The 17,181-nt window shown below is 48.1% G+C and overlaps 1 protein-coding gene across 1 annotated transcript in view; it reads left to right on the forward strand.

Moving 5' to 3' along the window:
- The window catches only part of SLC4A5 (solute carrier family 4 member 5), a 222,869-nt gene that overhangs the window by 95,608 nt on the left and 110,080 nt on the right, over positions 1–17,181 (forward strand). Inside the window, exons 7-10 of the mRNA XM_038746335.1 lie at positions 3,075–3,232; positions 7,746–7,833; positions 11,146–11,300; positions 13,081–13,230. Coding sequence (XP_038602263.1) covers positions 3,075–3,232; positions 7,746–7,833; positions 11,146–11,300; positions 13,081–13,230 — 551 coding nt within the window. The remainder of the gene's footprint in view (positions 1–3,074; positions 3,233–7,745; positions 7,834–11,145; positions 11,301–13,080; positions 13,231–17,181) is intronic.

Genomic DNA, 17,181 nt, shown 5'->3' on the forward strand with positions numbered 1-17,181 from the left:
ATTCATTCCATCGTATTTATTGAGCGCTTACGGTGTGCAGAGCACTGGACTAAGCGCTTGGGAAGGGCAAGTTGGCAACATCTCGAGACGGTCCCAAACCCAACAGTGGGCTCACAGTCTAGAAGGGGGAGACAGACAACAAAGCATATTAACAAAATACGACTGAATGAATGAATAATAATGAAGGTAATATTATTATAATAAAATAATGATGATAATATAATCATTTTGACCAACAGCGGGGAATGTGGGGATGGGTGGGGGGTTGGCAGTGCCCTCCCGGGGTCGCTTCCTTGGGTCTTGGGTGGGGACTGGTCATCAGCATGCTGATCCCGGGAATCTGGGAGGATCCCAGATCGATTCCGGACCGGTGATGGGGAGAATCTGGACCAGGGGGCGGAAGAGTCCGGATAATAATAATAGCCATGGCATTTATTAAGTGCTTACTATGTGCAAAGCACTGTTCTAGACTGTGAGCCCACTGTTGGGTGGGGACCGGCTCTAGATGTTGCCAACTTGGACTTCCCAAGCGCTTAGTACAGTGCTCTGCACACAGTAAGCGCTCAATAAATATGATTAATTCTAATCAATTATGGACCTTCAGAGAGAGCGGGGGTGACCCGTTGGCTCTTCCGCTCTCTGGGGTCGCGCCACGCTCAGAACTCCTCCATTAATTAATTAATTGATTCTAAGCACTGCGGAGGTTATAAGGTGGTCCCACGGGGGGCTTAGAGTCTTAATCCTCATTTTAATAATGATAATGGCATTTGTTAAGCACTTACTACGTGCAGAACACTGTTCTAAGCGCTGGGGGGATACAAGGTGATCAGGTTGTCCCACGTAGGGCGCACAGTCTTCATCCCCATTTTCCAGATGAGGTCACTGAGGCCCTGAGAAGTGAAGTGGGAGCCCGCTGTTGGGTAGGGACCGTCTCTTTATGTTGCCAACTTGTACTTCCCAAGCGCTTAGTCCAGTGCTCTGCACACAGTAAGCGCTCAATAAATACGATTGAATGAATGAATGAAGTGGCTTGGCCAAAGTCACACAGCTGACAACTGGCAGAGCCGGGATTTGAACCCATGACCTCGGACTCCAAAGCCCGGGCTCTTTCCACTGAGCCACGCTGGGGGAGAGTGTCTGGACCGGTGGGTGGAAGAGACTGGCCCGGAACGGAGCGAGTCATTTATTCAATCGTATTTATTGAGCGCTTACTGTGTGCAGAGCACTGGACTAAGCACTTGGGAAGTACAAGAGAAGCAGCGTGGCTCAGTGGAAAGAGCCCGGGCTATGGAGTCAGAGGTCATGGGTTCAAATCCTGGCTCTGCCAATAGTCAGCTGTGTGACTTTGGGCAAGTCGCTTCACTTCTCTGGGCCTCAGTTCCCTCATCTGTAAAATGGGGTTGAAGACAGTGGGCCCCAAGTGGGACAGCCTGATCACCTTGTAATAATAATAATGATGGCAATTATTAAGCGCTTACTATGTGCAAAGCACTGTTCTAAGCACTGGAGATGTTACAAGGTGATCAGGTTGTCCCGCGGAGGGCTCACAGTCTTAATCCCCGTTTTACAGATTCAATTCAATCGTATTTATTGAGCGCTTACTGTGGGCAGAGCACTGTACTAAGCGCTTGGGAAGTACAGGTTGGCAACATATAGAGACGGTCCCTACCCAACAGTGGGCTTACAGTCTAGAAGCAACGTGGCTCAGTGGAAGGAGCCCGGACTTTGAAGTCAGAGGCCACGGGTTCAAATCCCAGCCCCGCCAACTGTCAGCTGTGTGACTTTGGGCAAGTCACTTCACTTCTCTGGGCCTCCGTTCCCTCATCTGTAAAATAATGACGAAGACTGTGATCCCCCCGTGGGACAACCTGATTACCTTGTATCTACCCCAGCGCTTAGAACAGTGCTTTGCACATAGTAAGCGCTTAACAAATACCAACATTATTATTATAGAAGGATGAGGTCACTGAGGCCCAGAGAAGTGATGTGACTTGCCCAAAGTCACACAGCTGACAATTGGCGGGGACGGGATTCGAACCCATGACCTCTGACTCCAAAGCCCGGGCTCTTTCCACTTGTAACCTCCCCAGCGCTTAGAACAGTGCTTCGCACATAGTAAGCGCTTAATAACTGCCATTATCATTATTATTACAAGTTGGCAACAAATAGAGACAATCCCTACCCAACAGTGGGCTCACAGTCTAGAGTCTAGGCTAGTGGTGGGTAAAGTCTGGACCATCTAGACTGTGAGCCCACGGTTGGGTAGGGACCGTCTCTAGATGTTGCCAACTTGTACTTCCCAAGCGCTTAGTACAGTGCTCTGCACACAGTAAGCGCTCAATAAATACGATTGATTGATTGCTTTGCACATAGCGCTTAACAAATGCCATTATTATTATTATTATATATGCATATATACAGGTGCTGTGGGGAAGGGAAGGAGGTAAAGCGGGGCGGATGGAGAGGGGGAGGAGGGGGAGAGGAAGTGATATAATATCATAATATAATAAGTATTATATATCATATATAATGATATAATAATAATTACCATTATTATATCATATTATTATTATTATTATTGCCCAAAGTCATCATCATCATCAATCGTATTTATTGAGCGCTTACTATGTGCACAGCACCGTGCTAAGCGCTTGGGAAGTACAAATTGGCAACATATAGAGACAGTCCCTACCCAACAGCGGGCTCACAGTCTAAAAGGGGGGAGACAGAGAACCAAACCAAACATACTAACAAAATAAAATAAAAACAAAACAAAAGTCACCCAGCTGACAATCGGCGGAGTCGGGATTTGAACCCATGCCCTCCGACTCCAAAGCCCGGGCTCTTCCCGCTGAGCCACGCTGCTGATTATCACAATGATCAATCAATCAATCGAGCGCTTACTGTGTGCAGAGCAGTGGACTAAGCGCTTGGGAAGTCCAAGTTGGCAACATCGAGAGACGGTCCCTACCCAACAGTGGGCTCACGGTCTACGATGGTGACTTCCTGGGTGGGAAAGGACGGCTCGGGGGGGACAGGGAGGGGACTCACTCCCGAATGTTTTCCTCCGGCAGCTGAGGAACAAGTTCATGAAGAAAATCCCGAAGGACGCGGAGGCCTCCAACGTGCTGGTGGGCGAGGTGGCCTTCCTGGACCAGCCCGTGGTGGCATTCGTCCGCCTGGTCCAGTCCATCCTGCTGGGCGGGGTGACCGAGGTGCCCGTACCCACCCGGTGAGCCCCCCGCCCGCCCCCCAACCGCTCCATCCATCATCTTTAATAATAATAATAATAATAATGGCATTTATTAAGCGCTTACTACGTGCAAAGCACTGTTCTAAGCGCCGGGGAGGTTCCAAGGTGATCAGGTTGGCTCACAGTCTTCATCCCCATTTGACGGATTGAGGCCCAGAGAAGTGAAGTGACTCACCCAAAGTCACCCAGCTGACAGTTGCCGGAGCCGGGATTTGAACCCGTGACCTCTGACTCCAAAGTCCGTGCTCTTGCCACAGAGCCACGCTGCTTTGTTGGGCGTTTACACTGGGGAGAGGACAATAGGACACGACGCATGAGCCGGCCCACGGTGAGCTTGTAGAGAAGCGGCGTGGCTCAGTGGGAAGAGCCCGGGCTTCGGAGTCAGAAGTCGTGGGTTCGAATCCCGGCTCCGCCACGTGTCTGCTGTGTGACCTGGGGCAAGTCACTTCACTTCTCTGAGCCTCAGTTCCCTCATTTGTAAAATGGGGATGAAGACTGTGAGCCCCACGTGGGACAACCTGATGACCTTGTATCCCCCCCAGCGCTTAGAACAGTGCTTTGCACATAGTAAGTGCTTAACAAATGCCGTTATTATTATTATAGTCTAAAGGAATACAACCAGACACCTTCCATTAGGCATCACTACTTCAAGCTGCTGGGAGCAGGCCCTTTCTGAGTGCTCTCAGGCCTGGCAGTCAGAAGGACCTGGGTTCTAATCCCGGCTCCACCACTTGTCTGCTGCGTGGCCTTGGGCAAGTCATTTCACTTCTCCGTGCCTCCGTTCCCCCATCTGTCAAATGGGGATGAAGACTGTGAGCCCCATGTAAAGGATTGAGAAGCAGCGTGGCTCAGTGGAAAGAGCCGGGCTTTGGAGTCAGAAGTCATGGGTTCGAATCCCGGCTCCGCCACATGTCTGCTGTATGACCTTGGGCAAGTCACTTCACTTCTCTGAGCCTCAGTTCCCTCATTTGTAAAATGGGGGTGAAGACTGTGAGCCCCCCGTGGGACAACCTGATCACCTTGCATCCCCCCAGCGCTTAGAACAGTGCTTTGCACATAGTAAGCGCTTAACAAATTCCATTATTATTATTATTATTTATTATTATTGTCTAGAGGAATACGGCCAGACACCTTCTATTTGGCATCACTACTTCAGGCTGCTGGGAGCAGGCCCTTTCTCAGTGCTTCCAGGCCTGGCAGTTAGAAGGTCCTGGGTTCATTCATTCATTCATTCATTCATTCATTCAATCGTATTTATTGAGCGCTTACTGTGTGCAGAGCACTGTACTAAGCGCTTGGGAAGTACAATCAATCAATCAATCGTATTTATTGAGCGCTTACTGTGTGCAGAGCACTGTACCAAGCGCTTGGGAAGTACAAGCTGGCAACATCTAGAGACTGTCCCTACCCAACAGCGGGCTCACAGTCTAGAAGGGGGAGACAGAGAACAAAACAAAACATATTAACAAAATAAAATAAATAGAAGAAATATGTCCAAATAAATTAAATCAATAAATAGAGTAATAAATATGTACAAACATATATACATCTATACAGGTGCTGTGGGGAAGGGAAGGAGGTAAGGTTGGGGGGGAGGAGGAGGAGAGGAAGGAGAGGGTTCCAATCCCGGCTCCGCCACTTGTCTGCTGTGTGGCCTTGGGCAAGTCATTTCACTTCTCCGTGCCTCTGTTCCCTCATCTGTCAAATGGGGATGAAGACTGTGAGCCCCCTGTAAAGGATTGCGAAGCAGCGTGGCTCAGTGGAAAGAGCCCGGGCTTTGGAGTCAGAGGTCATGGGTTCAAATCCCGGCTCCACCACTTGTCAGCTGGGTGACTTGGGGCAAGTCACTTCACTTCTCTGAGCCTCATTTCCCTCATCTCTAAAATGGGGATTAAAACTGTGAGCCCCCCGTGGGACAACCTGATCACCTTGTATCCCCCCAGCGCTTAGAACAGTGCTTTGCACATAGTAAGTGCTTAATAAATGCCATTATTATTATTATTATTATCATCACTGCTTCAGGCCCAGCACTGAGCTGCTGGGAGCAGGCCCTTTCTGAGTGCTCCCAGGCCTGGCAGTCAGAAGGACCTGGGTTCTAATCCCGGCTCCGCCACTTGTCTGCTGTGTGGCCTTGGGCAAGTCATTTCACTTCTCTGTGCCTCCATTCCCTCATCTGTAAAATGGGGATGAAGACTGTGAGCCCCATGTAGCATCTCCTCCTCCTCCCCATCGCCCCGACTCCCTCCCTCTGCTCTACCCCCCTCCCCGCCTCACAGCACTTATGTATATAGGTACATATTTATTATTCTATTTTATTAATGATGTATATATCTATAATTCTATTTATTTGTATTGACGCTACTGATGCCCGTCTACTTGTTTCGTTTTGCTGTCTGCCTCCTCCCTTCTAGACTGTGAGCCCGTTGTTGGGTAGGAATTGTCTCTATCTGTTGCCAAATTGTACTTTCAATCAATCAATCAATCAATCGTATTTATTGAGCGCTTAATATATGCAGAGCACTGTACTAAGCGCTTGGGAAGTACAAGTTGGCAACATATAGAGACAGTCCCTACCCAACAGTGGGCTCGCTTAATACAGTGCTCTAGTTTTCTAGACTGTGAGCCCACTGTTGGGTAGGGACCATCTCTATATGCTGCCAACTTGTACTTCCCAAGCGCTTAGTACAGTGCTCTGAACACAGTAAGTGCTCAATAAATACGATTGAATGAATGAATGCTCTGCACACAGTAAGCGCTCAATAAATACGATTGAATGAATGAATGCTCTGCACACAGTAAGCGCTCAATAAATACGATTGAATGAATGAATGTAGGACAGGGACCCCATTTCTTTGTATCCTCCCCAGCGCTTAGTCCAGCGCCTGGCACATAGTAAGCGCTTAACAAATACCACCATTATTATTATTGAGAGGGGAGGGGCGTCTCCTACCTCATCATCATCAATCGTATTTATTGAGTGCTTACTGTGTGCAGAGCACTGTACTAAGCGCTTGGGAAGTACAAGTTTGCAACATACCTCAGCCTCCACATCCTCCCCTCTCCTCCTCCCTTCTCCGTCTCCTCTTGTCTCCTTTCATTCACTCAATTGTATTTATTAAGCGCTCACTGTGTGCAGAGTAAGCGCTTGGAAAAGTCCAATACAGCGATAAAGGGTGACAATCCCTGCCCACAGCGAGCTCACAGTCTAGAGATGGGAGAGACAGAAATGAATACCAATAAACAGCCATCAATATAAATGAATTAAATGACAGATACATTTCTAGACTGTGAGCCCGCCGTCGGGTAGGGACCGTCTCTAGATGTTGCCAACTTGGACTTCCCAAGCGCTTAGTCCAGTACTCTGCACACGGCAGGCGCTCAATAAATACGATTGAATGGATAAGTGTGGAGAGATGGGGGAAAGCAAGACAAACGAGCCAGTGTGATGCAGAATCAATCAATCAATCGTATTTATTGAGCACTTACTGTGTGCAGAGCACTGTACTAAGCGCTTGGGAAGTACAAGCTGGCAACTTATAGAGGCAGTCCCTACCCAACAGTGGGCTTACAGTCTAGAAGGGGGAGTGGGAGATGAGGAAAAGTTAAACCCCACTTGGTCTCCTCCCTCCATCACTTCTGCCCGCCTCGTCGTGGGCAGCGACTGCATCCGTTTATTGTTCTATCGTACTCTCCCCAGTGCTCTGCACACAGTAAGCGCTCAATATTCATTCATTCAATCGTATTTATCGAGCGCTTACTGTGTGCAGAGCACTGTACTAAGCGCTTGGGAAGTCCAAGTCGGCAACATCTAGAGACGGTCCCTACCCAACAGTGGGCTCACAGTCTAGAAGGGGGAGACAGAGGACAAAACCAAACATATTAACAAAATAAAATCCCCTTTTAGACTGTGAGCCCCTTTTGGACTGTGAGTCCACTGTTGGGTAGGGACGGTCTCTATATGTTGCCAATTTGTACTTCCCAAGCGCTTAGTACAGTGCTCTGCACATAGTAAGCGCTCAATAAATACGATTGATGATGATGATGATAAAATAAATAGATATGTACAAGTAAAATCAATCAATAAATAGAGTAATAAACACGTGTTAAACTCAAGAGAAGCAGCATGGCTCAGTGGAAAGAGCCCGGGCTTTGGAGTCCGAGGTCATGGGTTCAAATCCCAGCTCCGCCAATTGCCAGCTGTGTGACTTTGGGCAAGTCGCTTAACTTCTCTGGGCCTCATTTACCTCATCTGTAAAATGGGGATTAAGACTGCGAGCCCCAAGTGGGACAACCTGATCACCTTGTATCCTCCCCAGTGCTCAGAACAGTGCTTCTAGACTGTGTGCCCCAGTGCGGAGCACTAACTAGGCTCGACCGACCGACTCCGTCAACTCCTTCCTCCTGCTCTTCTTCCCGCTTTCTCCATCCTCCCCCTCCTCCTCCTCCTCATCCTCCCCTTCTTCCGCTCCTCCATCCTCTTCCTCCGCTCCAGCTTCCTGTTCATCCTGCTGGGACCAGCCGGGAAAGCCAAGTCCTACAACGAGATCGGAAGAGCCATCGCGGCTCTCATGGTGGACGAGGTGAGTCGCCCGACGGGCCCACGACCCGAGTCGACAACCGCTGGGCCTCCCTCGCCGCGATCGCCCGACAGCCTGACGGCCTTGTATCTATGAATGTATTCATTCATAGATTGAATGATCTATAATGATCTATAATTGATCTATAATGATCAATTATACTATTGAATAATCGTATTTGTTGAGCGCTTACTGTGTGCGGAGCACTGGACTAAGCGCTTGGGAAGTCCAAGTTGGCAGCATCTAGAGACGGTCCCTACCCAACAGTCAATCAATCAATCAATCGTATTTATTGAGCGCTTACTGTGTGCGGAGCACTGAACAAAGCTCTTGGGAAGTCCAAGTTGGCAGCATCTAGGGACAGTCCCTACCCAACAGTCAATCAATCATATTTATTGAGCGCTTACTGTGTGCGGAGCACTGGACTAAGCGCTTGGGGAGTCCAAGTTGGCAGCATCTAGAGACGGTCCCTACCTAACAGTCAATCGTATTTATTGAGCGCTTACTGTGTGCAGAGCACTGGACTAAGCGCTTGGGAAGTCCAAGTTGGCAACATCTAGAGACAGTCACTACTCAGTCAATCAATCAATCAATCATATTTATTGAGCGCTTACTGTGTGCAGAGCACTGGACTAAGCACCTGGGAAGTCCAAGTTGGCAACATCTAGAGACGATCCCTACCCAACAGTCAATCAATCGTATTTATTGAGCGCTTACTGTGTGCAGAGCACTGGACTAAGCGCTTGGGAAGTCCAAGTTGGCAACATCTAGAGACGGTCCCTACCCAACAGTCAATCAATCAATCGATCGTATTTATTGAGCGCTTACTGTGTGCAGAGCACTGGACTAAGCGCTTGAGAAGTCCAAGTTGGCAACATCTGGAGACGGTCCCTACCCAACAGTCAATCAATCAATTGTATTTATTGAGCACTTACTGTGTGCAGAGCACTGGACTAAGTGCTTGGGAAGTCCAAGTTGGCAACATCTAGAGACGGTCCCTACCCAACAGTCAATCAATCAATCAATCGTATTTATTGAGCGCTTACTGTGTGCCGAGCACTGGACTAAGCGCTTGGGAAGTCCAAGTTGGCAACATCTAGAGACGGTCCCTACCCAACAGTCAATCAATCAATCAATGGTATTTATTGAGCGCTTACTGTGTGCAGAGCACTGGACTAAGCGCTTAGGAAGTCCATCTAGAGACGGTCCCGACCCCACAGCGGGCTCACAGTCTAGAAGGGGGAGACAGACAACAAAACAAAACATAGTAACAAAATAAAATAAATAGAATAGATATGTACAAGTAAAATAAATAGAGTAATAAATATGTACAAACATATATACGTGTGCTGTGGGGAGGGGAAGGAGGTAACAGTGCTTGGCATATAGTAAGCACTTAACAAATATCATCATTATTTATTATCATAAACAGGCCTGGGTAGTCTTCTAGACTGTGAGCCCGCTGTCGGGTAGGGACCATCTCTATATAATAATGATGGCATTTATTAAGCGCTTACTATGTGCAAAGCACTGTTCTAAAAGTGCTCTATATGTTGCCAATTTGTAATAATAATAATGATAATAATAATGGCATTTATTAAGCGCTTACTATCAATCAATCAATCGTATTTATTGAGGGCTTACTGTGTGCAGAGCACTGTACTAAGCGCTTGGGAAGTACAAGTTGGCAACACATAGAGACAGTCCCTACCCAACAGTGGGTATGTGCAAAGCACGGTTCTAAGCGTTGGGGAGGTTACAAGGTGATCAGGTTGTCCCACGTGGGGCTCACAGTCTTCATCCCCATTTTACAGATGAGGTAGCTAAGGCACAGAGAAGTAAAGTGACTTGCCCAAAGTCACACAGCCGACAATTGGCAGAGCCGGGATTCGAACCCAGGAACTCTGATTCCGAAGCCTGGGCTCTTTCCGTGGAGCCATGCTGCTTCTCTTCCCAAGCGCTTAGTACAGTGCTCTGCACACAGTAAGCACTCAATAAATGCGATTGAATGAATGAATGAATAGGGGTGGGGGGCAACAAGACCGTGGCTTAGTGTAAAGAGCGCGAGCTTGGGAGTCAGAGGTCGTGGGTTCTAATCCCCGCTCTGCCGCTCGTCAGCTGTGTGACTTTGGCCAAGTCACTTCACTTCTCTGTACCTCGGTTACCTCATCTGCAAAATGGGGATGAAGACTGTGAACCCCCTGTGGGACAACCTGATCACCTTGTAACCTCCCCAGCGCTTAGAACAGTGCTTGGCACCTAGTAAGCGCTTAGTAAAGCAGCGTGGCTCAGTGGAAAGAGCCCGGGCTTTGGAGTCTGAGGTCAGGGGTTCAAATCTCGGCTCTGCCACTTGTCAGCTGTGTGACTTTGGGCAAGTCGCTTCACTTCTCTGAGCCTCAGTTACCTCATCTGTAAAATGGGGATTAAGACAGTGAGCCCCCCGTGGGATCACCTTGTAACCTCCCCAGAGCTTAGAACAGTGCTTTGCACATAGTAAGTGCCTAATAAATGCCAGCATTATTAATAAATGCCATTGTTATGATTATTATTATTATCTTAGATCTACACCAGCTCTGAGAACGGTGCTTGGCACATAGTAAGCGCTTGGCAAATACCATTTTTTATTATTAATTCCTGCCCTGCACCCCATTCCTGGGCTGGTTAGCGTGGCTCAGTGGAAAGAGCCTGGGCTTTGGAGTCAGAGGTCGTGGGTTCAAATCCCGGCTCCGCCACCTGTCAGCTGTGTGACTTTGGGCAAGTCACTTAACTTCTCTGGGCCTCAGTTCCCTCATCTGTAAAATGGGGATGAAGACTGTGAGCCCCACGTGGGACAACCTGATTATCTTGTATCTACCCCAGCGCTTAGAACAGTGCTTTGCACATAGTAAGTGCTTAATAAATGCCATCATTATTAATAAATGCCATTGTTATGAGTATTATTATTAACTTAGATCTACGCCAGCTCTGAGAACGGTGCTTGGCACATAGTAAGCGCTTGACAAACACCATTTTTTATTATTAATTCCTGCCCCGCACCCCATTCCTGGACTGGTTAGCGTGGCTCAGTGGAAAGAGCCCGGGCTTTGGAGTCAGAGGTCGTGGGTTCAAATCCCGGCTCCGCCACCTGTCAGCTGTGTGACTTCGGGCAAGTCACTTAACTTCTCTGGGCCTCAGTTCCCTCATCTGTAAAATGGGGATGAAGACTGTGAGCCCCACGTGGGACAACCTGATTATCTTGTATCTACCCCAGCGCTTAGAACAGTGCTTTGCACATAGTAAGCGCTTAACAAGTACCAACATTATTATTATTGTTAGTTGTTCAGTGACGTGGCCTACAGAGCCCGCACCCGCGAAGACCTGATCGCGGGCGTGGACGAGTTCCTGGACGAGGTCATCGTCCTGCCGCCCGGAGAGTGGGACCCCAACATCCGCATCGAACCCCCAAAGAAGGTGACCTCCACCGACAAGAGGTAAGGCCGGGCGGCCCTCTGACCCCCACGGCGGGACACTCTACCCCGGTTCGAGCCGCGCGCTCCGCTCTGAGACTCACTTTCCCTTCCTCCGAAAAACAGGAAGGAAACATAGAGGAAGAAGGGTTTAAACAGTAGGGACTTCATTCATTCATTCATTCAATCAATCAATCAATCAGTCGTATTTATTGAGCACTTACTGTGTGCAGAGCACTGCACAAAGCGCTTGGGAAGTCCAAGTTGGCAACATCTAGAGACGGTCCCTACCCAACAGCGGGCTCACCGTCTAGATCAGCTGTGTGACTTTAGGCAAGTCACTTCACTTCTCTGGGCCTCAGGTAACCTTCATCTGTAAAATGGGGATGGAGACTGTGAGCCCCATGTGGGACAACCTGATGACCTTGTATCCCCCCCAGCGGTTAGAACAGTGCTTGGCACATAGTAAGCGTTTAACCAATACCATCATTATTATTATTATTATTATTGATCGATTGATTGACGGCCCAAACTCAATCCTCAGAGGTGCATTCACCCAGAAAAAGCTCCCTGACTTCGGCCAGGGCCCGTCCCTTCCCACACCATCCCATCTCCTCCCCATTCATTCATCCATTCGTTCAGTCCTGTTTATTGAGCGCTTACTGATACCATCATTATTATTATTGATCGATTGATTGACTGGCCAACCTCAATCCTCAAAGGTGCATTCACCCAGGAAAAGCTCCCTGACTCTGGCAGGGGCCCGTCCCCTCCCACACCATCCCATCTCCTTCCCATTCATTCATCCATTCGTTCAGTCCTGTTTATTGAGCACTTACTGATACCATCATTATCATTATTTTTATTATTGATCGATTGATTGACTGCCCAACCTCAAAACTCAGAGGTGCATTCACCCAGGAAAAGCTCCCTGACTCTGGCAGGGGCCCATCCCCTCCCACACCATCCCATCTCCTCCCCATTCATTCATCCATTCGTTCAGTCCTATTTATTGAGCGCTTACTGATACCATCATTATTATTACTATTATTGATCGATTGATTGACTGGCCAACCTCAATCCTCAGAGGTGCATTCACCCAAGAAAAACTCTCTGACGCTGGCCGGGGCCTGTCCCCTCCCACATCATCCCATCTCCTCCCCATTCATTCATCCATTCGTTCAGTCCTGTTTATTGAGCGCTTACTGATACCATCATTATTATTATTATTATTGATCGATAGATTGACTGGCCAACCTCAATCCTCAAAGGTGCGTTCACCCAGAAAAAGCTCCCTGACTTTGGCCAGGGCCCGTCCCCTCCCACACCATCCCATCTCCTCCCCATTCATTCATCCATTCGTTCAGTCCCGTTTATTGAGCGCTTACTGTGTGCAAAGCGCTGTACTAAGCCCTTGGGAGGGGAGGCTATTCTATTCTGTTAATGCTGTGCATCTAGCTTTATCTCTATTTATTCTGATGACTTGACACTTGTCCACATGTTTTATTTTGTCGTCTATCTCCCCCTTCTAGACCGTGAGCCCGTTGCGGGGTCGGGCCCGTCTCTCTAGGTTGCCGACTTGTACTTCCCAAGCGCTTAGTCCAGCGCTCTGCACCCAGCAAGCGCTCAATAAATACGACTGAACGAATGAATGAATGAGGCTGGAGTTTGGGAGGGCATCTCGCCCCCTTCCCACCCTATTCCTCACTTCCCACCCAAGTGTTCAGGGCAGTGCTTGGCGCATAGTAAGCGCTTTAATAAATGCCATCATTAATTAATTAATTAAGTGTGGTTCTCTTTTCAGGAAATCAGTGCTCCCACTCCACGAGCTGGGCCAGATGAATGGCTCGGTGGGAGGGGGCGGAGGGGCAGGGACCATGGGCAGCCCCGGGGGCGAAGATGGAGAGATGCCCGCCACGCACGAGGTCGGCGAGGAGCTCCTGTGGACTGGACGGTGCGTCCCACAGACACCCCTCTGCCCCCTCGCCCGTCCTCATTTTCCTTCCCACCAGGAGAGAAGCAGAGCCTGGGAATCAGGGCTCCTGATCCCAGCTCCAGAGAAGTAATAATAATTGAGGTATCTGCGCCTAACAGATGCCATTATTTTTATTATCGGTAAGCACCTACTATATGCTTTGCACATAGTAAGCCCTTAATAAATCCCATTATTTTTATGATTGGTAAGCACTTACTATAATAATAATAATAATAATAATGGCATTTATTAAGGGCTTACTATGTGCAAAGCATTCATTCATTCAATCGTATTGATTGAGCGCTTACTGTGTGCAGAGCATCATCATCATCAATCGTATTTATTGAGCGCTTACTGTGTGCAGGGCACTGGACTAAGCGCTTGGGAAGTACAAGTTGGCAACACATACAGTCCCTACCCAACAGTGGGCTCACAGTCTAAAAGGGGGAGACAGAGAACAAAACCAAACATACTAACAAAATAAAATAAATAGAATAGATATGTGCAAGTAAAATAAAGAAATAAATAGAGTACTAAGCGCTTGTTCTAAGCGCTGGGGAGGTTACAAGGTAATCAGGTTGTCCCACGGGGGGGTTCACGGTCTTTTCATTCATTCATTCATTCAATGATATTTCTTGAGTGCTTACTGTGTGCAGAGCACTGGACTAAGCGTTTGGAAAGTACAATACAATAATAAAGACATTCCCTGCCCGCAACGGGTTTACAGTCTTGGGGGTGGCGGGGTGGGGGGAGACAGACATCAGAACAAGTCTTAATCCCCAATTAATCCCCAATGTGCCAAGCACTGGACTAAGTGCTATGGAACTGTACTGATGTCTCTCTCCCCTCCTCTAGACTGTGAGTTCGTTGTGGGCAGGGATTTTTGCTCTTTATTGTGTATCGGACTTTCTCAAGCACTTAGTACAGTGCTCTGCACATGCCAGGCACTATACTAAGTGCTGGTGCTCTCTGCCCTGCCCCTGGAGACTGTGAGCTCATTGTGGGCAGGGATTGTCACCTTTATTGTTGTTTCATATTTTCCCAAGCACTTAGTACAGCCTCTGCACATGCCAGGCACTGTACTAAGCGCTGGTGCTCTCTGCCCCGCCCCCAAGACTGTGAGCTCACCGTGGGCAGGGATTGTCACCTTTATTGTTGTTTCATATTTTCCCAAGCACTTAGTACAGTGCTCTGCACAGGCCAGGCATTGTACTAAGCGCTGGTGTATTCTGCCCCGCCCCTGGAGACTGTGAGCTCATTGTGGGCAGGGATTGTCACCTTTATTGTTGTTTCATATTTTCCCAAGCACTTAGTACAGTCTCTGCACACGCCAGGCACTGTACTAAGCACTGGTGTACTCTGCCCCGCCTCCCGAGACTGTGAGCTTACTTGTCACCTTTATTGTTGTTTCATATTTTCCCAAGCACTTAGTACAGTGCTCTGCACACCGTAAGTGTTTAATAAACATGACTGAAGGAATGAATCCAAGCCACATACTGTACTAAGCGCTGGGGTAGATACGAGCGAATTCGGTTGGAAACAGTCCTTGTCCCACGTGGGGCTCACAGTCGTAATCCCCATTTTACAGATGGGGAAACTGAGACCCAGAGAAGTGACCGTCCCAAGGCCAAACGGCAAACAAGTGGCAGAACCGGGGTTAGGACCCATGACTTTCTGACCCCCAGGCCGGTGCTTTAATAATAACAATAATAATAATAATGGCATTTATTAAGCGCTTACTACGTGCAAAGCACTGTTCTAAGCGCTTTAGCCACTACACCATGAAGTGATTTGCCCAAGGTCACAGCAGACAGGAGGTTTAGCCGGGATTAGAATCCAGCTAATTCCCGGGCCCGGGCTCTATCCGCTAGGCCAAACTGCTATCAGGGAAGCAGGGTGGTTAAATGGAAAGAGCCCAGGCTTGGGAGTCATTCATTCATTCATTCAATCGTATTTATTGAGCGCTTACCTTGTGCAGAGCACTGTATTAAGCGCCTGGGAAGTACAAGTTGGCAACATCTAGGGACGGTCCCTACCCAACAACGAGCTCACAGTCTAGAAGGGGGAGACAGACGACAAAACCAAACATGAGGACGGGTGTCAAGTCGTCAGAATAAATAGAAGTAAAGCTAGATGCACGTCATTAACAAAATAATAATAATAATGGCATTTATTAAGCGCTTACTATGTGCCAAGCACTGTTCTAAACGCTGGGGAGGTTACAAGCTGATCAGGTTGTCCCACGGGGGGCTCACAGTCTTAATCCCCATTTTACAGATGAGGTCACTGAGGCCCAGAGAAGTGAAGTGACTTGCCCAAAGTCACCCAGCTGACAATTGGCGGAGCGGGGATTCGAACCCATGACCTCTGACTCCAAAGCCCGGGCTCTTTCCACTGAGCCATGCTGCTTCTCTAGTAGAATAGTAAATATGTACAAGTAAAATAAATAGAATAATAAATCTGTACAAACATATATACAGGTGCTGTGGGGAGGGGAATCAATCAATCACATTTATTGAGCGCTTAATGTGTGCAGAGCACTGTACTAGGTGCTTGGGAAGCACAAGTTAGCAACACATAGAGACGGTCCCTACCCAACAGTGGCCTCACAGTCTAGAAGGGGGAGACAGAGAACAAAACCAAACATATTAACAAAATAAAATAAATAGAATAGATATGTACAAGTAAAATAAATAGAGTAATAAATATGTACAAACATCTATCCATATATACAGGTGCTGTGGGGAAGGGAAGGAGGTAAGATGGCGGGGATGGAGAGGGGGAGGAGGGGGAGAGGAAGGAGGGGGCTCAGTCTGGGAAGGCCTCCTGGAGGAGGTGAGTTCTCAGTAGGCATCAGGTCGTGGGTTCTAATCCCGGCTCCGCTACTTATCAGCTGTGTGACTTTGGGCAAGTCACTTCCCGGCTCCGCCACTTATCAGCTGTGTGACTTTGGGCAAATCTCTTCAATGCTCTGTGCCTCAGTTCCCTCGTCTATAAAATGGGGATTTAGACTGTGAGCCCCCCGTGGGACAACCTGATGACCTTATATCTACCCCAGCACTTAGAACGGTGCTTGGCACATAGTATGCGCCTAACAAATATCATTACTATTATTATTATTATCATTCATTCAATTGTATTTAGTGAGCACTTACTGTGTGCAGAGCACTGTACTAAGCGCTTGGGAAGTACAAGTTGGCAACATATAGAGGCGGTCCCTACCCAACAGTGGGCTCTCACAGCCTAAAATAATCCTTATCCCCACATAGAGCTTCTGCTATTAGGGAGAGGAAGAACAGGTAATGATTTTGACACCTGTCTACACGTTTTGTTTTGTTCTCTGTCTCCCCCTTCTAGACTGTGAACCCCTTGTTGGGTAGGGACCATCTACTATATGTTGCCAACTTGTACTTCCCAAGCGCTTAGTACAGTGCTCTGCACACAGTAAGCGCTCAATAAATACGATTGAATGGTTGAAGCTCCATTTTAGTCAATCAGTCAGTCATATTTATTAAGAAGCAGAGAAGCAGCTTGGCTTAGTGGAAAGAGGCTGGGCTTGGGAGTCAGAGGTAGTGGGTTCTAATCCCGGCTCCGCCACTTGTCTGCTGTGTGACTTTGGGCAAGTCACTTCATTTCTCTGGCCCTCAGTTCCCCCATCTGTAAATTGGGGATGAAGACCGTGAGCCCCACGTGGGACAACCCGATGACCTTGTTATCTACCCCCAGTGCTTAGAACAGTGCTTGGCACGTAGTAAGCGCTTAACAAATACCGTCAGTATTATTATTAAGGGCCTACTGTGTGCAGAACACTGTTTTAAGCACTTGGAAGAGTATAATAGAGCAATATAACAGACACATTCCCTTCCCACGTTCATTCATTCATTCAATCGTATTCATTCATTCAACCGTATTTATTGAGCGGTTACTGTG

The sequence above is a fragment of the Tachyglossus aculeatus genome, chromosome 5, assembly GCF_015852505.1.
Source record: "Tachyglossus aculeatus isolate mTacAcu1 chromosome 5, mTacAcu1.pri, whole genome shotgun sequence".
Lineage (NCBI taxonomy): Eukaryota > Metazoa > Chordata > Mammalia > Monotremata > Tachyglossidae > Tachyglossus > Tachyglossus aculeatus.